The 26,237-nt window shown below is 46.4% G+C and overlaps 1 protein-coding gene across 6 annotated transcripts in view; it reads right to left on the minus strand.

The window, feature by feature from the left end:
- Positions 1-1,802: 1,802 nt before the first annotated feature.
- The window catches only part of NF2 (NF2, moesin-ezrin-radixin like (MERLIN) tumor suppressor), a 95,417-nt gene continuing 70,982 nt past the window's right edge, over positions 1,803-26,237 (minus strand). The window contains exons 14-18 of one of the 6 annotated variants that reach the window (XM_073313221.1): positions 25,179-25,232; positions 23,613-23,743; positions 21,741-21,900; positions 19,365-19,409; positions 1,803-4,752 (exon numbers count right to left, since the gene is read on the minus strand). In XM_073313221.1, coding sequence (XP_073169322.1) covers positions 19,374-19,409; positions 21,741-21,900; positions 23,613-23,743; positions 25,179-25,232 — 381 coding nt within the window. In that variant the 3' untranslated portion in view covers positions 1,803-4,752; positions 19,365-19,373. The other 5 variants (XM_073313220.1, XM_073313225.1, XM_073313224.1 and 2 more) reach the window with 5 other exon arrangements.

The raw sequence follows: 26,237 nt of genomic DNA on the forward strand, positions 1-26,237 counted from the left end.
CTTTATTGGGGTTCAATCAGGCTACTCCTGCAAGCCCATCTCCTCACCTCTACCCCGCAGGAGGCCTTGGGGCAGCTGAGAAGAAACAAGCCTTGATGTCAGAGGCAGGGTATTGCTACCTCCCCATCACTTTCCCCTTTAGTTTCACGTAGTTAACTCCTCAGTGCATTACAGAATACACCACTCATCAGCTGAAAATCCTAACCTGGGACTTGCAGGGAGCATTTATAAAAACCTTTTAGTCTTTGTGTACCAGCTAAATTCCTTGAGATCTGAGGCTCTTGCCTGCCACACTCATGCACACACGAGCTATATTATATAGAAATATTCTGTGTTTGATACCAGTGAAATCAGGTCAGCGTCTCTTTATTTTCCCTTTCTTTTGCAGCCTCGTCCTTATGGAGCAGTGCAGGCAGATCCCACTTTTCCTTTCAGCATCTCTTAAAAAAGTAAAGTCAACTCCTCTCCTAGGGGCAGGCCCAACATTGACACAAACCAGCAAAAGAAAAGTCACATCAGCCTACCCACTTCTGCTGCGTCAATTATTGACTGAAAAAAGTGTACATAAATGTGACAAACAGAACCATCGTTCTAGGACAAGCCCTCGTCAAGAGCTAAATTTCATCTCCAGGGGTTTTGCTGCCGGGGCTGTGCAAACACAGAGCAGATAAACAACTCTGCTGCTGAATTCATTAAATGACATATGCAAACACCGTGCTGCAAACCTGTCTGTGGCTTAGATGGCGAAGAAAGGGGCCAGTCAGAGGGAGCAGCCTCCTTGCTTTTTGTGTGCATGTCCTCATGTCCTCTGTAAAGGCCTGAATGATGGATAATGAAAATTAAACATTTCCTGATCCCAGCCTAGCTCAGAGGCAGCTGGGTCAAATATCTATTAACCCAGCTCCGCAGCAGCTCCCTGCACCCCAAACCCATGCATTCAAGGACAGCACAAGTGGCTAAGAAATGACAGCTGATTGAAGGGGGCTCATGCCACAGAGCTGGTATTATTTATGTGCCAACAGCGTGCTTGGTGCTACTCAAAAACTCAGGGAGAGGCTGCCAGGCCAGTATGAACACAACTTCTGGAGACATGTCAGGGAACAGGACAGCTATGATCAAAGCAAAGGAAGACTTGAGTTTTCCCAAGTCAAGTCAGATCAGGATCCACAGCTGCCAAGAACTTCCCTCTGACATTTAATGAACAGCTTCCACCTCACTAGCCACTTCATTTATGAGCCAGAATGAGCCAATATATTAAGCAAGTAGCATGTCCACAGGCATGCCTCCTGTATGAGGGAAAGGGGATAGTGGATCTGCAATGCCTCCTTCCCCTCCTGCACTGCAAGCTGCAGTACGAATAGCCCATGCAAGAGAGGCAGAGGCTGCCTTATGCCTTACTCTATTGAGCAGACATGGCGGACTAGGGAGAATATGGCCCATAGTGTTTAGATGTAGCAAAAGGGACACAGTCGTGTCTCAGTGCTGGGGGTTCCCGGGTGCCGTGCTGGGATATAGCAGAGGGGATGCAGTCACGTCTCAGTGCTGGGGATTCCCAGGACTGGGATATAGTAGAGGGGAGGCAGGTATATCTCAATGCTCAGGGTTCCTGTGTGCTGTGATACAGCAGAGGGGACGCAGTCGTGTCTCAGTTCTGGACATGCCTTTATGGTGCATTTAATACTCTGGAGATGATGCAATCATGTCTCTTGTTAAACCTGCTTTATGACACGCTGTAATATTACAATAACAAAGTGCTCTTTATTCTTTTTAACCCATCCCAAAAAAGACAACTGCACCTCCAACTGCTTTCAATTTTTATTAAAACACATGAGAAAACAATGGTATCTTCAGAATATAACAATCCACGGGAGTAGAAAAAAAAAGGCCTTTCTGTCCCAGACCCCATCCCAAGGAAAAAACTGCTTTATCCATCTGAATTTCAGACACATACACTTCCAAGTGGGAGGAGATTCAATGCACATCAGGGACCTTTTAAATAAAAGGATTCACAGGTGTGATCTGATAAAAGCCAGGATATACTATACCAGGGGTTCTATGGTCAGGACCCCTCAGGGGGTTGTGAGGTTATTACATGGCGGGGTCACGAGCTGTCAGCCTCCACCCCAAACCCTGCTTTGCCTCCAACGTTTATAATGGTGTTAAATATATAAAAAAGTGTTTTTAATTTATAAGGGGGGGTCGCACTCAGAGTCTTGCTGTGTGAAAGGGGTCACCAGTACAAAAGTTTGAGAACACCTGTACTACGCCGAGCCAAGGGCTGACTCTGGGTCAAATCCACCCTGTCCATAACTCGACTGAAGTCACCACAGGGCTAGATTCAGCTCTCTGTGATTAAACCAGGCTGTTGAAAAAAGTAAAATAAAGGCAAGTGAATTGGGTGGGTTAAAGACAGACCATTAGTGATTGCTCAGCATTGCTGAGAGTGGACAGCGAGGACACGATTGCTAGTGTTGTTTAAATAAGAACAGCCATACGGGGTCAGACCAATGGTCCATCTAGCCTAGTGTCCTGTCTGACAGTGACCTGTACCACAGGCTTCAGAGGCAATGAATGGTACAGGACAGCTACTGAGTGAGCCCAGCCCATGGGCCAGTCCCAGCATCTGGCAGTCAGAGGCTTACAGACACCCGCAGCATGGGGCTTAATCCCTAACCATCTTGGCTAATGGCCATTGATGGACCAATCCTCCATGAATTTACCAAATTCTTTAAGCAGCCCCCCTACTTCCAGGACCTAGAAGATAAATTGTAAGTGATTTCTAGCACCTCTCCCCACTCGTCCCCCAAACAGAGAATACAAAGCAGGGCAGGAGAGGGGCTAGCACTGGCAAAGGAGGCAGGGGGATGACAAATCATGTACCAGAAGCTATCCCTCTCCTCCCAAGGCAGCAGACCTAGGCCCTTTCAAGAGCTGAGGATGCCACTGACTTCTTCGACATAGCTGTCTAGAGTCCCTTGCTAGGAGAGAGCTACTTCATTTAGCAGCCAACGTTACCTTGGCGGCTTTAGTACCTCAACCCTGTTGCTTGGCTCTGTCTCACGGCAGGCAGAGGACGCACAAGTGTTCACAGCATGCTCCTTCAGGGACCGGAAACCACAGACTCTGCCCCAGCCAGAGCAAGGCTGCTCCTGCCATTCGCACACAACAGCACTGCTCCCTCTAAGCTGTGCGCGTGCACACAGATCCTAAACCCCACGCACACAGCGAAACACCGCACGCACAAAAATGTGTGCAGAAGAAATTTTTGGGGCACACGGCCTGTCAAAAATTAGAGAGAACATTGCCGAACAGGACTCAGCAGCAAAGAGATACTGGAACTGCTCTCAGTGGAGCCCCAGCTCATGGGGTGCTGGTTACCACTCTACCAGAGGAGTCAAAATGGAGCAAGGGAAGTGATGTGCAGGGAGGCTGAGCGCATGCAGCTCCCACGAACAGGAACTGACATAGTGGATCAGACCCATGGCCCATCTAGCCATCTCCAGCAGTGGCCAGCGCCAGATACTTCAGAGGAAAGTGAAAAGAAGGCTATAGTAGGTTGCTATGGGATGACCAAGGCACAGAGGAAATTCCCTCCTGATTTACATTATTTAGAGGTCAGCTTCTAGGTACAAGCATGAAGGTTCATATCCCTTCACTTTTTAAATGTTCACTGCTAGATTTCTGGCTGTTTTTGTATCCAGACAAAGACCTAATCCTACAAATTTCTTGGTGTCAATAGAATCTTGTAGCAAGGACTTCCAGAGGCTCATTGGACACTGTGTAGGAAAGTATTTCCTTTGATCAGTGCTGAATAGCCCACTTTTCAGTTTCCTTGACTATACCCTTGCTCTTAGGTCATACCAGAGAGGGTAGATCTACCTTCTCCATCCCATACATTAGTTTGCACACCTTTGTAATGTCCCCTCTATGCGGCAACTCTCCAGGGTAAACAGCTAGAGTCTTTTCAATCTCTCCTCGTACAGAAGTCGTTCCAAACCTATTCCCACGGCGTATCTCTGAACCCCTTCTATGTCTGTTAGATCCTCTAACAGGCGGGAAGACCAGACCTAACCACGCTCTCCTAGGTGAGGCTATACCCCCAATTTACAGCATTCCATTATACCAATGTGTGTGTCACCAATGGAGTCCACCAGTACTCAGCCCCCCTGAAAGTCAGGCAGAAGTACTGGGGGGTCTGATGAGAGTAGCACACATCCCACCCCCTGGCTCCCGAACTGCCAAAGGCACCAAAGCTCCGCCTGCAGGAGCGCACATTATTTGTGGCATTCCCTAAAGCAGGGCCGGAAGAGAAAGGGGCCCCTTCCAAGGCACACGCGCTTACTCACCATCTCCCAGGAGGTCACATGACAGTCACGACCAAATACAAATGCTGCTTAAAAAGACTGCAAGGGATACCACAGCTCTGCATATAAATGGCAGAAGAGGGTAGCTAGTTAAAAACCTACAAGGGGGATTAGGATAGACTAAACTAGAGAACATCACGCTGAAATCCATGGACTGCTGACGGACCAAGTCCATTGCACAGGAGCAGCATCATGTCCCAGAATGCACCCAGCCAGCAGGTAGAGGGGCTCCATCCCCAGCCATTGGGATGTGCCTACATGGCCTTGCTGAAGGAGGTTCTGGCTGGCAGGTGGCTGGCTCGCTGGAAGCAGCAGTGCACGATGGTTGGGTCACCTCCTACAGCTCCTCGAAGAAGGCCACGCGGGACTTGGTGCTCTGCAAGGTGAGCTGCAAGAGAGTTGAGAGAAAGGCTGAAGAAAGAGCTTGACCTGCTTTCCCATCAGCCCTCCACAATGCTATCTCAATACATTCTGGGGGATTGCAATATACCACATGAGTTTAGGTTCAGAGGCCTGACACACAGAAGCATTGAGCGCCTGCGTCTACTGGTGAGGTCCGTTGGTACTGCTGGTGTTCAGAACCCCTCAGGATCAGGCCGCACTTCAGGAAATCTAATCAAGTCCCAAACAGCATTGTCCTTCTCAGGCTGGGAACATCCAGAGGAGTCCTTTTACACAAGTTTCTGCCTGAGTGAAAGCAGCTCTTTCTGGTAGCTCAATGGAAGAGGGCATCAGCCATGATCAGGACAAGAATTTCCTCACCCACCCATCCACACTGGGGAGATTTAAACATGCCAGCCTATTTGATAACTGGGATTGGTGGGTGGTACTCACCAGGGCAACAAAAGGCCCTGGGGCCCAGACCTCAACAGATCATGGAGATCAAAAATGAATAAATGGGAATGAGGGTGCAGGTCACAGGGTCAAAAGGACGCATTTGAAGGGCCACTGAGCAAAGAACCTCAGAGATCGCCCAACTGCCCCATGGAGTCCAAGGTGCCACTGGACACCACCCAGAGGAGCTCTGCCTGGATGCATGAATGGACAAGGGACCAGAAAAAGGCCCCACAGTCACAAAGGACACCCACATTTCACACATTTAGCCCTCAGATTCTCCCTCGAGACTTCCCACCAGGATGGCTTTCGCGACGCTGGCTCCCATCTGCTAGGAACTGGACTGAGGCCCCGCCAACCATTTTATGGAGGCCACTGAGCAGCCAATCAGTTGGCACTTAAATAGGGAGGTGTCTGCAAGCATGGAGACAGGGGAACACTACGATGAGGCCAGCCCTCTTGAAAGGCTGTTTATGCTGCCATCTTTTGGAAGGCAGTGTGACTTTACTATCTCACTATCTTTAAACAAAATAAAGAGTCATCCCACAAAGAGAAATATTATCCACTGAAATACATATGAAAATGGAGAGAGCTGTTTACAGAGAGGATGGATGGAATGCATTTCAATTGAAGCTCATGGAATTAATAGACACAACTCGGGAATATTTAGGTGTGGAAGCCTGCTGCCACTAACTACACCGCCAGGCAGACTCTGCTGGGGATGAACTAGGCAACAAGCCACTGTGCCCTCCTCCCTGTGGGGCAAGTGACAGCAGTCAAGATCTGCTCCCCACAACCTGCTGCCTGGCGCCTGCATCTCACTCAATCCCAAGACCCTAGGACAGGTCACACACAGATACAGAAAGGCTGCTCCAGATTACAAACACTGATCAAACATTTACAGTCTTCACCTTTTTCCGCATCGGAGAACAGTCTTACAGCATGAGAATACTGGCAGTCTGATCAGACAAAGAAAACACCTCAAGGGTCCTGAAACATTCTGGCCAGCTGTTGACTCACGAGCATCTTCCTCAGAAGAGGCTTCTGAGTAACACACCTTCTAAGGACTGCTCATTGTTTTTGCTGATACAGACTAACCCTGCTACCACTCTGAAACCTGATACCTTCTAATGTACCTTTGTATGAAGCATATTCATTGAGATGGGGGGATGTTTTCAGTCAGCACTGTAGCTCAGAATTACTTAGATCAGAAGTTTATCACGGCTGTTCCTCTAAGTTGGGTGATGGAACCGGATTCCCCCGGAAGGGTAGGGTCTAGACTCACTTGGCCACTGTTATCAGTTGTGGAGCTAAAATGAGACACCTGCTGTAGCAGCCATGGGAAGGAGAGGGGCAGGAATTCCCCATCACTCAGGCCAGAGAGTATCCTGGACCCAAGATTCCATCTAGCCAAGATAGCAGGAGGGAGGAGGTACAGGAAGAGCATTTAAATGAGGTGCCATTAGAGGAACATCTCAGAAGATGAGTCCATCAATGAGACCGACTCTCTCCCATGCAGATAACTGATGAATGCTCCCGGCTTGGCCTTCTTCACCTCACCAACTACAAGGGCCCAAAATCTCGCCAGGCCACCCCACTTTGTGAGCGGCAGAGAAAGAATCCCTCAGACCAAAGCTACCACGTTGAGACCATGAGTCTGCATAGCCTTCCCTCTCCCACATCAGCACATGACCTGCCCCACACACTGCTATGCAACCCCAGGCAGGGATCCCATGCACTCTAGGATTCCACAGCTAAGCAACTGGCTGTAGACTTTGGTATTTTAGCAAGTTCTTAAGTATTCGGCAGACTTCTCCACTGTGCTGGAACCATGGGAGCCCACCATTGTCTAGGCCTTGCAGCACCTCCCTGGCTGGGGATATTAGCTGCATGATCAGCCCCAGTTTCCACTGTGCTGCGCAGAAAGAGGAGATATTTTTTTGTCCCCATCTCTTCAGCCACTGGCCTGCTGGCTGGGGAACTGCAGCCCAGCCCAGCCCAGCCTGCCCAAGCCATTGCTAGACATCCCTGCAAGAGGGATGTGTGGGGCATATCCCTGCGCTGTTCCTGGGAGCCTGGCAGTGGAAATGGCTGGGGCTTAGGAGGAGGAGCTCTTTTGGGAGCCAGTAAAGATGCCTGCTCAGGTCTCGCAGTCAGGGAGTAGGAGGAGCCAGAGCTGGAGTCTGGTCAGGAGTGGCCAGCGTTGCTGGGAATGGGACGGTGCCAAGCTGCTATTTACAAACAGCCTTTTAGAACAGCTGCATGGATTTTAGACCCACTCGCTTGGCCTACCCTGCCTGATACTTCTGAGGCCCTATCTAGAGACACCCTCCCACTTTGGCGTAAAAGGGAAGCCACCTTCAATGGCTCCTCTGATTCCTCAAGTGTCCATTGTCATCCCAACCTGGCTCAATCCCCCTCCTTTCCCAAGGGTAATAGAATCACAGAATCATAGAATATTAGGGTTGGAAGAGACCTCAAGAGATCATCCAGTCCAACCCCCTGCTCAAAGCAGGACCAACACCAACCAAATCATCCTAGCCAAGGCTTTGTGAAGCCAGGCCTTAAAAACCTCTAATGATGGAGATTCCACCATCTTCCTAGGTAATGCATTCCAGTGCTTCATCACCCTCCTGATGAAATAATGTTTCCTAATACCCAACCAAGAGCTCCCCCACTGTAACTTGAGATCATTGCTCCTTATTCTGTCATCTGTCACCACTGATAATGGCCAAGCTCCATCCTCTTTGGAATCCCCCTTCCAGTAGTTGAAGGCTGCTATCAAATCCCCCCTCACTCTTCTCTTCTGCAGACTAAATAACCCCAGTTCCCTCTGGACCCTATCCCTACCCTCCAGCGTATCTACCTCTCCCCGCAGCTTAGTGTCATCTGCAAATTGCACCCTGAGCAAGTTAATCCCATCATCCAGATCATTGATAAAGACATTGAACAAAACCGGCCCCAGGACTAACCCCTGGGGCACTCTGCTTGATACTGGCTGCCAACTAAACATTGAGCCATGGATCACCACCCGTTAACCCCACAATCTAGCCTGCTTTCTATCCGCCTTATAGTCCATTCATCCAACCCATACTTTTTTAACTTGCTGGCAAGAATACTGTGGGAGACCCATATAAAAATGAGGCAGGGGGTCTCCAGCAGCGATACGTGGGTAGGCGATGCAGGAGGCGAGCAGCAGGCTGGGAGGAGTGGCAGACCTAGTAGATACCTAGTAGGTGCACTCTGTGTTTTTTGACAACTCATCTGAAGAGAAGGGTGCTGCATGGCAACAGAATAAATTAACGTAATTAATGTAATTAATATTGCTGCAGCACTTAGGTTTGTTATATTGTGGAGAAAACGGGGCCCTGCGATGGGTCAGATCCTGCTTCCAATGAAGTCACTAGGAGTTTTGCACTGAGTGAACAGGAGTAGGAGCAGCTCCCTGTATGCTCACTAGGCTGCAGATAGTTTACAAGCCTGGATCACCGACTGCTGAAAGCCCTGTCCGAGGAGCTGCCTTGCTGCAAGCCATGGGGATAAACAATTAAAATCCGCCACAGTTTGAACCATTTTCCATGTTTACAGGGGAACTTGGAGGCTCTCTGCTGAAAGTCTGGTGGGAACGCTCCACATTCACTAAATATGACAGGCAGGAACAGCAGGCAGCAAGCTGAATGTGTGACCGGTGTGAAGGTCTACAGGGAGTTCAGAAGGCGGCAGGCCAGGCAAACTGACTCATGGTGCCAGTGTTTGAACCTGCTGCCGCCCATACTGGGTTTTTGGCATTGTGTGGGGATAGTTTAGTGCATTCTCCTCTTGATAATGGTGCTCCCAAAGCCAGGGTCCAATTGGCTATGCTGAGAAGAATCCAATACTACGTACTATTTGCTGATCCCAAGCAAGGAGTTTAGTGCAGTTCAGTCCTGCTACTCCAAAACTAGGGGAATGGGTGTTCAGGTGGAGACTGTCAAGTACAATTTCTCCACCACTTCCGCAATGCACAGATCCAAGACAGGCAGAGCTCTTCTATCTCCTACTGAAGCTTCAGGTCTCAAGCCCCTCTGAATGTCAGCCCACTTGTAATTGCTTACTATAGCTGCGAGCCACATCTGCCTCAGCTGGTAGGCCCCTTCTTCAAACCCAGGCACACCTTCCTCCTCAACAAATCCCTCACCTGCTCTTATTTAGGGCCGGATCCTGCAAAGAGCTGAGCATCCTTGACTCCCACTGAAGGCCGAAAGAGTGGAGGACATGCAGCACCTCAGAGGGCACTTTCTCCTTTGCAGGGCAGGGAACGTGTCTCATCCCTGTCTGGCAAGCAGCAGCAGATTATTTATGCTGCCATAGAGAGTATTTATAAAATAATAGCCCTGGCAAGAACCACTACTCAAGTCTTCTTTGGAAACAAGACCCTGAGCAGGAAGATAAAGGAAACACTAGGGCCCCATAAGGAAGTCACTATACTTAAATACAGACACAGAAAAAAGTGCCGTAGTACAATGGCTGCCTTCTAAACAGCAGCTGAATCAGTAAATGAGTTGGGGAGGGACCAAAGCAGCTAACAGAACCCAATGCTCAATGGAGGTGGTTTAAACTCAGATGGATTTACCGATGTGCCTGGGACTGGCATTTTGCTCAGACAGGGGTCTTGGGTCCGAATCACCATACAATACAGTTTAAACACCACCCTCCCTTCCACTGTGTGCCTGCCCTAGTCCCTTACTCAATAATTCCTGACGTCTCCAATTCCATTCAGAAAGCCTGTATTGCAGGGGAAATGACTGCAGGGGCTTAACATCCTCTGCTGGAACATTTCCAATAACACCCAGGACCAGGGCTTGCTCAAATAGCCAACTCCTCCTCTTCCAGGCAACAGTCAGTTCCTTGGTTAAGAATTGCCTGCTACTTATCCCAGGGACAGCTGGTCCCATCCACACACTAAGGAGAAGAAAGACTCATTCTACTGGCAAGCCACTTCCCTTGCAAAGCCTTGGCCTTCCCCAAGATACTTGCAAGATCAAATGTAATTAATTTGCAGGAGGCAGGAAGAGGAAAAGGCAGACAGCTCCACAGGAGAAACATTCTCACTGAGATCCAGCAAGAACTAAACCTGGTCTCTTGCAATCACTTAGTGCTCTTAGCCAATCATTACAATAAAAGAGGGTTAAGGGTAATGCTGGGCACTGGGAGAAGCAGGAGGGCAGCAGAATACCTGCTCTAGGCCAATCTGTCCTGGACTTCCCATGAAGAAATATTTACAGCAGTGGACAACCTTCACAGACATATGCTCGGTTATGGCTAGACACTGCAATATCAAAACAAGAGGGATCAGCTTGCAAAAGCAAATGTAACCCCCCTTAATGCAAGTTTAATTCATTGGGTTCTTCCTTCCCTTAGAGCAAAGCCTCTGCTGCCATAATACTCCCTCTGAATCATTCTAGTCCAAATTCTACTGGCAGTGAACGGGGGTGAGGAAGAGAGGGGTCAGCTGAGCAGTAAGAAAAAGCAGGGAAATTATTTCAGGTAAACACTCTCCACTGGGAAGTTGCAGAAGGGTTAGTCAAAACTAGATGTCTTGTGTATCTGCAGAGTCCATTTGATGTATTTATTTTTGCAGAAGTAGCTCCCTGCTCCAGAGAGAGGAGCCTCTCTCTCCTCCTATCATGCCCTGATCAGACAATCATTCACTATGGTTTGCTGGTTTTCCCCCTCAGCTGAGCGTGAGCAAGAGAAGACGTGCCACTGCCTCTGAGCATCTTGGTCTAGCAAATGGGCAAGGCTTAACTCAGCTTGAAGCAATTCATCATCCCTTCCCGTTAGGCTCTGCAACCACTGGGAGAACAGGAATGGCCTGGGGGTAAAATTTCCCATGAGCTTCCAATCCCCCACTCACTAGCAAATCCTTTGGTTGGTGCTGCCATCAAGGCACCTGCTCAATTAAAGAGGAAATATTGGAAGCCCTTAATTGGATCGAGAGACACAAAGAAACCCTGGCCTACAGGAAGATGATTGTGACTGAGAAGTGCTACTCAAGAGACCCCACCATGAACTCCGTGCTCAGACACTACAGTGAAAAGGACCAGTTAAGAACACTGATTTAAGGTGAACGGAAATAGATAGTGTTTCTCTCAGGTTTCAGAGGGAGATTCTGACCTACTTTGATTCAACTCTCCACTGTTGTTGATACCTTTTGATGTATGTGGGCGTTTCCATCAATTCCCTCCCCACTCTGTGTTTCTAGTAACACCTTAAACCAAAACAATCACTCTTTTTGCAGCAGCCTCAGTGCTGAAGGCTGTACAAGTCTGGGTAAATGCTGCTGCAAATCTGGACAGGGCATAGCAAAGCACAGCAATGAGCAGATCCTACATAGATGCAAGGAGAAAAATGAAATATAGCTCTGTTCTATCCTTCTAGGCACTAATGCCACTCAGTGCTTGATTAATGCTTTTGATCTGTAGATCTCACATCACGTTTCCTGAGCAGATCTGCATTGCTCTCCCCATTTAATATATAATAAAACTGAGGTACAGACCGATGAGGTGACTTGCTCAAGGTCATAAAGTGAGCCAATGGGAGAGCTGGAAACAGAATGCAGGTGTCCTGTAACCTCCTAGGTTGGGTCAGCTACTGCAGAATCTAGAATAATGGCCACAATGGCCAGGAGATACAGGCCATGCATCAGAGTACAGCACTGAGCAATGAGGGCCAAGTTTTGCCCTGTTACATTCGAGTGGCCCAACTGATTTATGTGGAACTTGCACCAGTATAACAGAGAATCAAATGTGGCCAGAAATCCCATATATACATTGAATTGGCTGTACCAGAACAGACCAGTGGGGCACTGTTTGGGTCAATGGTTAATGCTGGGTGTTCTGAGGAAGCAATAAACCTCCCCAGAATTCCATGGAGAAAAATTCTTTCCTGACCCCATCTTATGCCCACCTGCAGGAGAGTTGAGAAGCCTCAGACTTATCCTTCTAGCTGGTGTAACCTAGAGGGCCTCATGCTAATGGTAGGTGGGTTATTCCAGGCAGTGAGGGTTCACCATCCTGTTAGCCTGCTAAAGGCCCCGGCTGCAATTCCACTCCAGGAATCCAGACAGCAGCGCAAGTTGCTCCACCCCTATTACTCTAGGTGTGGGGACAACTCTTGACATCCATCAGCAGGCTCTCACAAATTGGGAGTAGCTTCCACCAGACCCTGGGGCTAACCCAGATCCCTCATCCAGCGGCCCTCTTACATCTGATTAAAATCTGTCCTGTGAATAACACAGAAGGAATTTAAGTTTGCTCTTGACTGAGCAGACGGTTACTTTCTGTCACTGATGACATCCTGCTCCTGAACAGAAAACTTTTTAAAGAGCTTGTAAATATATTTATTACTGTCCTTCCACTGTGGAGAAATTCCAGAAGGGCTGCGTTTGGTTGGCTCCCCTCCCCCACCTCTGGCATCAACAAGAAATGCTCGGGTGAATAAGCTCAGGGAAGCTCTGATCCCAGGCAGTGTTTCGCCACTCAGCCTGCCTATTGCTTTTGACAGCCACCGTGCTGCAGGCTGCCCAGAGAGCTGCACACTCACTCTGGGGTCGCACATAGCAATTGCATCCAGACTGCAAGTGGCATGACAAAGCCTGACACATCCACTCAAGTAAAAAGAAGGTCAGAGCCAATGAAGGCTCTGTCCTCAGCTTCTGCAGAGAGGAAACAAGCCTGACTCATCATACTGAGCACTGCTGGGTGGCCAGAAGACTTATGTAAGTGGGAGGTGCAGTGGGATTCCTTGAACCAAGCTTGTTTTCATTTTATTTCTGCTGCAAAAGAGACAGGCACCAGGTATCTGGGAAATCCCACTCCCTATTCTGGGAACCACCAGTTTCACTCTTACCTGCCCTGCACCATAGTTACATAAAAGTAGGAGACTGCAGTACTCCCTACAGCCAGTGTTCCTACACTGCTGCCCATAGCCAGAGGCTGGGACGGGAACAGCTGACACCATTCCCTATAGCACCCCTAAGTCCGGCAACTAAAACTGAGAGGCGCCCCATCACTGCCCCCCAGTGCCTTCTGGCTGGTACTCGTTTAGCTGTTAGCAACAACTCCAGCACGTCCTGCCTGGAAAGCTTGGCCCTGGATCAGCTGCAAGCTCTCCCTGCTGCCCTCCTAAAGCATTCCATACACCGATTCCATTTCCCCATAGTGATGCAAGAATAAATAATTGTCTATGTGTAACATAAGATTGTGCAGCCAAAGCCGAGTGATTAAGAGCAAATTACATTTTCGTCAGTGCAGACAGAAAATTGATTTACAAGGCAGTATTATGATAATCTCCTTCTTGCAGGAAGGGGAGGGGAGATGGACTCCACAATATACTACTAGAGCCATCAAAGAAAATGTAGAGGGAGAAACAGAGGGCAATTAGGCAGCTAGTGCTAAAATGCATCAAGATAAGGAAGAGAGAACATGGAGATTCATTCCCTGTCTCTCTTTGCTGCGGCTTTGCGGAGCATCTGCCTTTACCCAGGAGTTCCAGATTTTTTATTTGATTTTAAAGCAAACAATATGTCCCTCACATCCAAACCCGTTTTACAGCAGCTAACCCAATAACTCCACATTCAGAATTTCTGCTGGCACAGCAAAATCGTGTGGCATTGAAATGAGACCACCAAATCCATTTACATACCCTCCCCAATGTTCTGGAGATTAAGGGTTGAAAGGAGGAGAGGAAGAGGTACTGGGAATAAAATGTAAATCTTTTAGGGCAGGAGCTCAATCCTCCAGGCATGGAGTCTGTTTACAGCACAAGGATGCTGCAAAACCACCAAGAAGCTCGGGGAAAAACTAAAAGCCTGGACACACGTGATAAACATTCCCTTTTCGGTCAGGGGTACAAAAGAGGGGACAGAGGAGGCTTCTGCTTTATGGGATGCTCATATTAACAGCCTGATTTTAAATAGCAATTTCCTTACCTGTGATACAAGCATCACCTCGAGGACGGCAACAGAGAATTCTCATAGTTGGTAAAAACAACGAGGAATCTGGTGGCACCTTAAAGACTAACAGATTTATTTGGGCATAAGCTTTCGTGGGTAAAAAAACCCCCCACTTCTCACAGTTGGGGTTGGTCCTGCTTTGAGCAGGGGGTTGGATAAATGACCTTCTGAGGCCTCTTCCAATCCTAATCTTCTATGATTTAATTGTTTATGCTGCATCCCTGCCAGCCTCAAGGGGCGAGTGACCTATACCCCCCAAGAGAGGCAGGTCTTACCCCCAGCACCCCAGTCCAAGCATGGCATGGCACGGCACGGCACGGCACATCTTCAGATTGTTGGTAGAGCTACGGTCTCTATTAAATCATAAATTCAAAACACTGTATACAGCAAACACTCTCTCGCTCCCTCTTGCTTCCCATCCCATTCCCACATCTGCCCTTCCTAGTCTCCACTTCTAGCTGAATGCTTTAATTGTCCCTCTCTATTTTAAAGACTCCCATTGTTTTTCCTCTCCCCCACCCCCATTTTCTACTCCCCTTGGTGATCTCTCTATTTCTATTGTTCCCACACCACCTTTACTCCTCTCAGGATGGGGGCCAGAGCACAGGTCTTCCTTGTCCTCCCAACTTGGGTGAGGAATGTGTTGAATGGGAGCAGATGAAAGTCAATTTGCAGGTGATACCTTCCAAATGCTGGCAAGATGACAGCCCTGATTTTCACTTGTTGCATTTCATTCAGTGTGAACAAGAAAAAAAAAGCTAGTCAGTTTCCTTTATGTTTCTAGTCACTTTCACTCTCTGGCTCAGAGGAGGTCTAGAGCACATGGCTGTTAAAGCTAGTGCCTTGTCTACACAAACACTCATACCAATGAAGCTGCATCAGGTAGCTGTGATGGGAAAGAAAAGGTTAGTGAGGATATGGCCTTATGGGAACCCTAGATATGCTCTACAGGTCCGATTTTCAGAGCCACTGAGCACTCAGAGCTGTACTCCTTTGACTTGCTGGGCTTGCACCTTACCTGCCGTTTTAGTTCTCAGGGAGATGGTAGTGTGAAGTAGGGATTGCTCTTACAGGGATGTTACCCTGCAGTCACACACTCCTCTTTTTGCTGCCAGAATGTGTGTTTGTAGGTGCCAGGGTGCACTGCCCCATGAGACTGCATTGTTAACATGCACATTACCAGTGTCAACGTGAGGGCTCTGGCAGGGGATTGTCAAGAGGATTACACAAAAGTAGGTTGAGTCTATAAGTTTGACTCCTGATTCTGAACCTGACTTACCCCTTCCATTGCTTGATATCCAGTCAGCTTCCAGATATCCAAACTAGCTGAACATGTTATACTTAGAGCTATGCAGCAGGGCTACCATCCCCAGCCCAAAGACGCAAAGTAAGCAAGGCCAGCCTATTGATGGTAAATAATTGACGATTGAAGTGGGCTACCAAAACTCCAGCTGACAAGAGAGGGCTCTTCACAAATAGAAGACAAATTTTATATATTTACTTCCACTTTCAGAGCTTCTCTAAAAAGGAATGAATCAACTGTTGACTGGGCTAGTACAAAACAGCCATTACACAGTGAGCAAGAGCTTACACAGCGCCATGAACATCAGGCTCGGCTTTTACCGAGCAAAGAAATGTCAACCTGGCCAAAAGGAATTACATCCCTTCCCCTCTTCTCAGGGTACCAAGGGATCTCCAAGCTTCACCTGAGGATCCCATCGGAGAATGCACCTTGACTTACACCTTGCTTCAATCATTGAATGGAAACCCTGGGCACTGGAAGACATGGCAGCTGCATGAAAAAAAGATTCCCATTTGCAGAACTACCAGATCATGGACTAACAACAAGACAACTGCCCTAGGAACATACAGTGCCTTGCTCCCAGACTGGGTACTTCACCTATCACACTGACCCCCTGTGGAGAAATCCAGGCAAGAGAAAAGGAAGTGGGGAAAAAATCAACACCTCAACAAATTTTGTTCAATCCTGTTGACATTAAGCAGAGCTTTGTTATCTGTCCTGAGAGGGGGCCCCTTAAGTCAAAGAGTGTGGAGAAGAGAAAATGCCTTGAGTTTTATATTCTACAGCAGTCTAAGAAGCAAACCCTCCTGAAGCTGAGCCAGCTGGAGTTAGTAGAGCCAATCAGCATCAGAGAGAACAAGCTACATGGGAAGGAAATCAGTTTCCAGATGAGATGCCTGTGCTGTGCCCACAGAGCTCATAAAAAGGGATTAGCATGTTAACCACATAATTAAACATGAAAAATTTAGCAGGCATCTTCAAAGGCAGGCAACAAAAACCCAGAGGTCACAAAAACAAAATTTGCTGTGAATCAGGTTTAATTACAGAAGGGGCTCCTTCCAGAACCAGAATTTCTTACAGTTAATGGATTATTTCTTTCAAGAGATGTCAGTGCTTCATTTTACCCCAGTGTTGTGCCCACAACTGGATATTGCTCAAATTAAAAGATGACACTGAATTTCTTAAAAATAACTGCAGATTAAGAGATGGGACAGCAGGCTCCAACACAAATGTTCATCCCGCCCTATCTGAACACTTGACCCAAACCTTTCAGAGGGGTGACAAAATCTGAATGAAGTCATTCAATGCCACTTTACACACTTTCATTTCATTTTTTTGGCCTCTTTGATCCTGAGGGCAGGAAATGCCAAAATACAATGAGAATGGCTTCTTTTAGGGCACCTGCAGTTCAGCCAGGAGCAGCAAGGAGCAGATTGCTTATACAAAATCTTGACTGAATGATTCACAGTCCAGCCGTGTAGATGCAAGAGGTCTGGACAGCTCAAATAAGCATCCAAACCACTCTATTAACAATGCAGATTCAAGATCCAGTACTGAATGATCTATGGCTAACACTTTAACCTGTATCACATCATCCCTCTGGGTGAGCTCTAACTGAACAGAATGCTCTCCACACACTCAGCCTATAGATGCCACTCACACATGTAAAACTGGAGTTGCAGATTATTTGTTTTATAAAAGAAGCACTAATATTTTTGCCTACACTGACTGTTGCTACTTTTTGCATGGAGCATACATCTTTGATTCAGAAATAGATCCTGCAACAACACTGATCAATCTGAAAAATAAAATACGGCAGGGAAGGAAAAATGACTCAAAACTGAACATCCAGAAAGGTGAAATTCTGGGCATCTTTCTTTTCCCCCAGTTTTAGTAATAGTGTATCATTAAATAGGAAATGAACTAAAATACAATGATAAAATCAAATTCCAAATAATACTTAGCTCTTACACATCCACACAACTCTAAGCACTCTGAAAAGAACCATTATCCCAACTTTACAGATGGGGAAACTGAGGCACAGAGCAGCAGAGCCAGAAAAAGTCAGGTCTCCTGATTCCAAACCCAGTGCTCTATCCACAGGCTGCACTGCCTCCCAAGACTGAAGCATCTCTTCCTGGTTTTGAACCAGGGGCCTTTCATGTATTAGGCCAACCTGATCCCCACAACACTACAGAACACTGCATTTCAAAATAAATTTGCCAAGAGGCTTTCTGCTTGCATTTGAGAGAGGTTACTAATGTGGCACGCAGTCACAGAGTTTCTTCTTTCAATGCTACGACAGGACCTACTGCAGCCCTCTGGTGTCTGAAGATCAGGACACAACTGCTTCTCTTTGGCTATGGTAAAGAGAGATACCACCTTTGAAGCTGTTTGAGGTATCAAAAGGATCTTGACAAAGGCACACAAGTCAGTAAACTGCATACATGCCATCACAGACCGAGGCTAATCCATGAAGCTAAGTCTTTAGAAAAAAGCACATATTGTAGGCAACAGACATGGTGATAACTGAGCAGGAGCCATTAGTACACTCGGGGAGAGGAAGTAGGGCAAAAGCATTGCAGCAGAGGGATGAAAGATGAGAAAGAGACAAAATTTGAGAGATGGTAGCGTTAGTTTAGGCTGCAATGGTCAGATTCTGATCCCACTGACTGCAACGGAGTGGTGTGCCTGTTACGGAGCAGAATTTGGCCCCTAGAGATTAGGGCAATAAAGAAAGATTCATTGGTTCCCTGTCCAGACTCCTCGTCTGGCCACGCTACCCCCCCATGGTACTAGCACTGTGAAATGTAGGCATTGCTATGAAAGAGACAAAGGCAACATTGCTGCTCAGCTAACATTCCATCAATAAAACAGGTTCCCAGAGGAAGCACCGTTACCAGAATCATTTAAAAATGGATTGGATTAATGCCCTGGAGAACGGATTATAGAGAACAACTGTGCTCCCAATGGGATGGGCAAGACGGGACTTAAAGGTCTTTTCCATTTCCAGGATTCTACAGGACTGCAGACAAGGAACGAGAATGCGGCCCTTAAAACTGAGAATACCAGTCTCTGGGTACCAATTGTGGCAAACAATTCTAACTGTGTTAGTCTCACAGGACTAGCTTTAGCTGCACGCCTGCCTGGCTGATGCTTCCAGATACCGGCTGGCTTCAGTTGTTTCCCTTGACACCACTCTTGAATAAGCAGCTCTCAGCCGAGAGATGCTGACTCTATGTTCACCGGCTGCTCTGCTCCGAGACAGAGGCATGGCTTCCACAGGGCAGTTTTGAAGCACAAGTGGCAGCATCAAGAGTGAATTTAAGTTGAGGTTGGTTTTTTTTGTTTTTTTTTAAACTCATGAATTTTCATCCGCAGCAAATGGAGGAGGAAGCAACTTCCACTTTACTTTGCAACACCCTGCAGAGTCTGCAAAGGTCATCCATTTCTCTGGGAGATTTCCACCCACATGCAGTGAAGTGGGATCAGGCATGTGAGGCATTCCGCATTTATTCCACTCCCCACTTACTGTCCCAGTTCAGCTTTCATTAAGGAGGACACCACCAAGGACTTTGGACAGAAGTGAATAGACAAAAGCTGTGAACCCCACAAACAAGATGAGACATGACAATCCTGCTGTCTATTACATGCTCTTCTGATCCACATAAGGGTGGGACGGGACATAGCACTGGCTCTTGTGCTTGCAAAGCACACTGCTGAGGTGGCTCAGGCTCATGGTGCACTTTGGGGGCTGCAGCACTGACAGTTGGCTATAGCAGCATGTTTCACAGGCAAGCTCATGCGCAGGTTAGTATTACAGACGGTGATCCCATCACCACACACAGAGTACCTTGGAATAACCTACTTTGAAGTCTCAAATGCAGATAGGTCTTCTGCCTTGGGCTTGAGGCTAAACCAGCAAAGTAAAATGAACAAAAACAAAACAAACAAACAAAAAAAAACAAATTCCTCTGTGATTTGAGCAGCACCAAGTCATTTGTGCAATCTGTATAGTTTGCCCGTCGGGCTGGAGTGTTTAGCAGTGTCCAGGAGAGGTGAGAGGGTTATTAGTTAAGTAGGGAAAAACTATTGATATAATTTTCTATGTCAGGTGTCTCAAATCTCCACTTCCATCATAGTGGTAAAGATTAAAACCCTCCTCATACCCAGATGGCATGAAACAAGTTGTCTGAGTATTTACTTTAACGCCTCTTGCTAACAGACTCAATTTTTAAAAATCTTTGCTCCACTGACTGAGATAATAAATAACAATAATCCCTAGCTCTTAGGTAGTGCTGTTCGTTGGCAGATCTCAAAAGCGCTTTATAAAGCGGGTCAGTAGCATTAACCCCATTTTACAGATAGGGAAACTGAGGCACAGGTGAAGTGACTTGCCCAAGGGCAGCAGGCAGTGGCTGCCCTGGGAACAGAACCCCAATTTTCTGAGGCCTTGTCCAGTGTTTTATCCACTAGGCAACATGACCTAGTGGTGCCAGAGCTTCTCTGTTGCTGCCCCCTTAGAAAATACTTCAGAAGACAAGCGGAGAGGACAAGACTCAAGCTTCAGCTAGTGAACAAAGACTGAGTAGACCCTCCTGATTGCAATGACGATTCACCCACGATTTATGAATGCCTAGCCACCTTCCTGAATGAGACAAATGGGACTCTCTCTCCTCTCTGCCAACAGCTTTTGAGATTTGTGTACAGAGGTCAAATTTAGCATTTTCAGCTTAAAAGGGGACTCTCCAGCAGTGTAAACTGAGAGCTTTATCAAAGTCTAATATGAACAAAAAGGCTTCCAGACTCTAAAAACACAAGGTCTGTGAGCATTTAAGTATCAGTATCTCTCTCTCTCTCTCTCAACTGGAAACCCAGGCAGCATAGGGCTAGAACTGGAGAACTAGGAAGTGAAACTGCTAGATTATTTTACTCTTTGTTCTCATTCAGTTGGGACAGTAAAATCAAACACTCCATGGTGAAAGGCAGAGCAAATCAGAACATTGAAATGCTTTGTTTTAATACTTTCAGGTGGGATTAGTAACACAGGGAAGATCTAATTTTTAAAGTGTGACTTTTAACACTGGCATTGTCCCCTTTAAATTGTAGCCTCTGGCACATCTTAGGAGTTCTAAACCCTTCAAAAGAAAGACTGTAAGAAAGCCTGGGTGGAAGCCACTCCTTATGTTTGGATTTCCCATTATAATAAAAATAATAATAAAATCAGCCCCTTGTTAAAATTTCCCCTGTTGGGGGGATTGAGTAGCAGAGTTTCTCAGCAACAGAAGAAATTGGATCAGTTTTTAAAAAGGGATAAGTTTTGCTGGGATCTTTTCATTTGCTTAATGCTGATGCCAGTAAGGCAGAGTCATTTTAAATCCTTTGGCCAAGTACAGGTAGCTCCTGGATCCAGATAGTGACTTGAAACAAGGGGTAATGAACAATTACCTCATGGAATAGGTGCAATTCAAGAATCTTACTATGAGTTTTTAAAGCTTTACAAGATTTAGGACCAGTCAACCTGACACACCCACCTGCCCCCTTTTGTCTTCCCATGAGATGGGAAGGGTTGAGACTACTGGCTGCCTAGATCCAGGCTAGGCTTCTCCACCTAGGATCCATAATTCAGGAATGTATAGTGTAGTATCTCTCACAGCATGGAAATAGACAGGAGTCAGCTGTGATGAATATAAACAAAATGCTTTATTGAAGCTGCTGGACAAAAAGAGACCCTTGTGTTTTTTCCTGGCTCTCTAGTTCCCAGACTAAGGGCTGGTCTTCACTAAGGGAAGATCCATGCTGCTGCAATCCATGTAGCAAGGATAGATTTAGCGGATCTAGTGAAGTCCCACTAAATCAACGGCAGAGCACTCTCCGGTACAGCTCTCTGAAGAGTAAGGTATGTTGACCAGAGAGCATCTCCCATCAATACAGCGCAGTGACAACACTGGGGTAAGTCGACCTAAGCTATGTCGACTCCAGCTACGGTTATTCACGTAACTGGAGTAGCATAACTTAGGTTCACTTACCCCCATAGTGAAGACAAGCTGTAACTAACACACACACACACCAGTCTGAGCTACCTAGAGTTCTTGTACAGAGTCTCCCTAAATCGTGGTCTGGATTAAGCATTCATGGACAAACACCTAAATCAAAATATTATTATTGACTCCTTGAGCAAAGTCTAAGCCCTGTTTAAAAAAATAGGAAGATTTCATCAGGGGCAAGGTAGGAACCTGGGTACCTTTTTAATAGTGTTGTGCTTGCTGTTGCCTCGGTCAGCATTCTCGTTGTGCAGTATATCCAGCGCTGTCTCCCTCTCCTTCAGTTTCAGCGCCTCAATCTCGGTCTTCAATTCGTTCAGTTGCTCCTGCAGGTGCTTGCTCTTCTCCATGTACTCCACTCTGGCACACATAATACACAGCCTTGTGGTTACGTGGTTCCATGACAACTGATAGGGGCTTTTAATTTCATCATGCCCAGAGCATGAAATTGATTACACTAGTTTATGCTGTTCAATGAACTACACTGAGCAGTTTGTTCATTATTAAAAATAGATGCCAGATAGCCAATTCAAGAGCAAAACTATGTCATGTAGGTATGAAAAAATAGCCAGTTTAGCATGGCCAGATGATGTTTATACACCTCCGCATCTCTGCTAGTAGCTGCAGCATGATGCTGGTTAGTCCTCTGCAATTCCAATGAGAGCTACCGGTTTGAACAATGCTGTTTTACGCTACAGTGTATTTATAAACCCAGTCTACCAAAATGTATGAAGTTCTCAATTCATCTAGGCCAGATTTACCAAGAGTGACTAGTGATTTTGGGTGCCTTAAAATGTCTTAAAGAGTCCTGATTTTTAGAGGGTGGGGGCTCAGCACTGTCTCAAATATAGGTCTCCTTAAGGTGTCAAGGACCCCAAAAACTGATGCATCTAAAATGGTTAAAAGAAAAGGAGGACTTGTGGCACCTTAGAGACTAAAATTTCTTTGAGCATAAGCTTTTGTGAGCTACAGCTCACTTCGTCGGATGCTGTAGCTCACAAAAGCTTATGCTCAAATAAATTTGTTAGTCTCTAAGGTGCCACAAGTACTCCTTTTCTTTTTGCGAATACAGACTAACACGGCTGCTACTCTGAACCCTAAAATGGTTAGTCACTCTTGACCTTAATTGTCTCCCATAATGCATTGCCTAGCACACTCTAGGCAACCAAGACTGTGACTCAGTACCGAGACCCAAGCAATAAACACATGGCCAAGCATGCAGAGATTGCAAAATACCAGCACATCCCCGGTTACCTTGCTAAGCGTGAGGCCCTGTTACGAACTGCACCCAAGCACCTGAAGAGTGCAGACATTCCTGCAGTGGATCAACACAGACAGAATATTTTTGTCCTTATCATTTGAGCTGTGTGGTTAGAGAGGGATGATGTGATCTAGTGATTTAAGCACTGGACTGGAAATTAGAAACTCCTGAGATCTTATCCCAGCTCTAATCCTCTCCTTTGTGGCCTTGGGCAAGTCATTTAATCTCTCTGTATCTCAAGTTTCCCATATACGGTAAAAACATAGGAACTGCCATACCGTATCAGAGTGTGGTCCATTTAGTTGAATCTCTCACCCCAACAGTGGTCAGCACCAGATAATTGAGAGGTTCAAGAAATCCCAGAATGGATAGTTACGGACTAACCAGACTATAGGGGAAATTTCATTCAAATCCCAAGAAGTTAGTAGCTAGCTCATGTCCACAGCAGATGAGTGTATATCCCATCCGTTTTTTAACATGGTAACTGAACAGGTTTCATTGTTCAAACCTGTTTTGAATCCTGCTAAGCTCTTCGTCTCAATGAATCAGGATTCCACCAGGGCAACATAGAGAACCCATCCTGGAGGACAGGAGACTAAGTTTCTTAACAACTACACCACATGCCTGGACTGCTCCAGCAGATTGAAATGTTGAGGCCTTCCCATTTTGCCTCACATTGCCACCAATCAGAGATCTACCATTTCAGAACAATAGGCCAAATTCATTAGGCGTAACAACATTCATTTTCAGTTGTGCTAGACAAGGAACTATTCTGACTTGTGCACACAGACTGTTGAAGCAAGCTACATACTTCTCTTTCTCTATTTCCATGGAAAGTCTCTTCATGTCTGTATCCTTGAAGTCAAAGGAGAGGCTCTCACTGATGAGGTTGAAACTTGGCAGGTCAGCAGGCAGCGCTGTCATACCTGAGTTCATGGGCTGCTAAAGAGAAAGCACAGATTAATCATCTTTGGACACACAGCCACTGCTATCTGGAAGCATTCTGTAGCAGAAAGCTAAAAAGATAAGACAATGGCTGATCCTGTAATACAAGAAGCTACATAATTGTGCTTTAGTGAAGAGCTGGCTCACTGACTGCATAGACAATGCTGGCGATGTGCTAATTCACTGCATCCCTTTTGAAGGACGTTATGCTGCCTCCAACGACATTGATCAAGAAAGTATCTCATTTACTGTGTACAGGGGTCTGAGAGTATTGCTGGGACAATGTGACTCATACCTTCATTATCAAAACCATCGGAAGAACCTAGCATATGCCACAGTGGAAATAAAAGATAACTACTTATATTAAACATAGTGCCTTTCATGCTGAAGGATTTCTAACACTTTAAGCGCTTTAGGAGAGGCAGCATGGCCCAGTGCATAGAGAATTGAACTGTGACTCAACGGACCTGGGTTCTATTCCCAGCTCTACCATTGGCCTGCTGAGTGACCCTGGGCAAGTCACTTTGCCTATCCATGCCTCCGTATCCCCATTTTACAGATGGGGAAAATACTACTGACCTTTGAGATCTATTGAAGAAGAGCACTATATAAAAGCTAGGTATTATTTTTATTTAATATATATACAAGGATCACTAAAGACTGCTGGAAGGCAGCTGCCTCTGGGGTGAAACTCGGCAGCTATTTAACAGTAAAACTGCATACCAGTTAAGGATAGGAAGCAAAGGGTGCTAGTACAAAACCCTCTATGACAGAAGAATCAATTGGAAGTGCAGAGAAAAGGGTGGCAGAATGGAATTACCCAAATCAGAAATCGGCCAGGACCTCAGACACAACACATCCTGACCCTTGCAAAGTTCCATGGTATATTCAATTGTCACAATTGGCCAGAACATCCGTTTTAAGCTTCATCTGGAAGATGGCACCTCATCTCTCACACACCATCCTCTAGTATTATGCTGAGGAACCGGCCCATTATTGACTCAAAGGAAAGAGTGCCATGTACTAAAATCACCAACACCAATTCCTGCACACACTATTCCTTTAAGGTCTCCTAGCCAAAGGCTGACCTGCCCCAACTTTGTTTGTCTTGGGGGATCATAGCAAAAGGTGTTATTAAAGGATTACAGGTTGGTGGGAGGTTTGACAATAACTGTCAAGAATAAGGCCATGCTTTGTGTGTATTGACTCTGGGACCGAGGGCAGGAACTGTCTGCGAATTTCACAGACTAGAATGCTGTGCTTGGTCTCCCTCCCTTGCTCCCTAGATTAAGATAATCCAAGGACTGTTATAGCTAGTCCAAGGCTGGCAGCAGTAGGTCTGATGGGATAGCAATGGATTTACTCTGCACAATAACCCTCCCTCCCTTGCCATAGGCATAAACTTCACAGTCAATAGGAGCTTGTCCCTCACTTGCAATGAGCAAATCCAGTGAGACATCATTTCATTTGTCCTGAAGAACTGGAGCTGAAATGGGAACATATTGTACAAGCAAAAGCAGTGAGAACAAGGCAGCTGAAGCTAGATGCTTGGCCTGGCACAAGGGTTACGTTAATTTACCCACTTTGTGCATGCAATGTAAATACCATTTCCTACTCCTGTTTCTTTTCCAACACACAGCTTATCCTGCTGCTTTTGTGTGCAGTGCAGTCAAGTTAATATTGCTGTGAGACTCTTCAAAGGGACACCTGTGACTCTAAATTCCAGAATCTCAGAGAGAGAGACAAAATAGACAAAAGTGCCTAAGTGACTGAAGAGCCTAAGGGTATGTCTACACTGCAATCAAAGGTGTGACTGCGGCATGCATAGACATGATCGAGCTAGCTTGAACAACAATAGCAATGAAGCCATGGCAGCGTGGGCTAGCTGCTTGGGTATATACCCAGTGTCCTAAGAAGCGTTGTTCAGCCCATGCTGCCGTGGCTTCAATGCTATTGTTATTCAAGCTAGCTAGATCACATACAGACTAACACGGCTGCTACTCTGAAAGCTAGCTTGTGTAAGTCTACACTTGCTGCAGTCACACCTCCTGACTGCAGTGTAGACAGACCCTGAATCTCATGGACTTTCAGTGGGACTTAGGCACTTTGGACAGCTTTACCTGTATGAAGTTTTCTGGCCTATGCAGGAAGTCAGACTAGATGATGATAATGGTTCCTTTTTTGCCCTTAAATACTTTGTCAAAAAGTTACTAGATTACAAGTTTTACAAATTTGAACAGTAGTTTCAGATATTACATCTGCTGAGCTCCCATGCCAACTTTCTGTGGTTATACAACTACAATCCTCCCTCTCTTCACTGTTGCTGTATGGAAGAGCCACCTAAGCAGGTGAAGAACAGGCTAACTGATCATATGCACCAGAGAATGGATAGGGAGCAAAGAACAGTGAAACCAATTATACACAAAGTGCTATCAGGCACAACAGCTTCAAATCTGGGGGAAATATTTTCCCATCTCACGTCTCTCATTTG

The sequence above is a fragment of the Lepidochelys kempii genome, chromosome 15 (genome assembly GCF_965140265.1).
Source record: "Lepidochelys kempii isolate rLepKem1 chromosome 15, rLepKem1.hap2, whole genome shotgun sequence".
Lineage (NCBI taxonomy): Eukaryota > Metazoa > Chordata > Testudines > Cheloniidae > Lepidochelys > Lepidochelys kempii.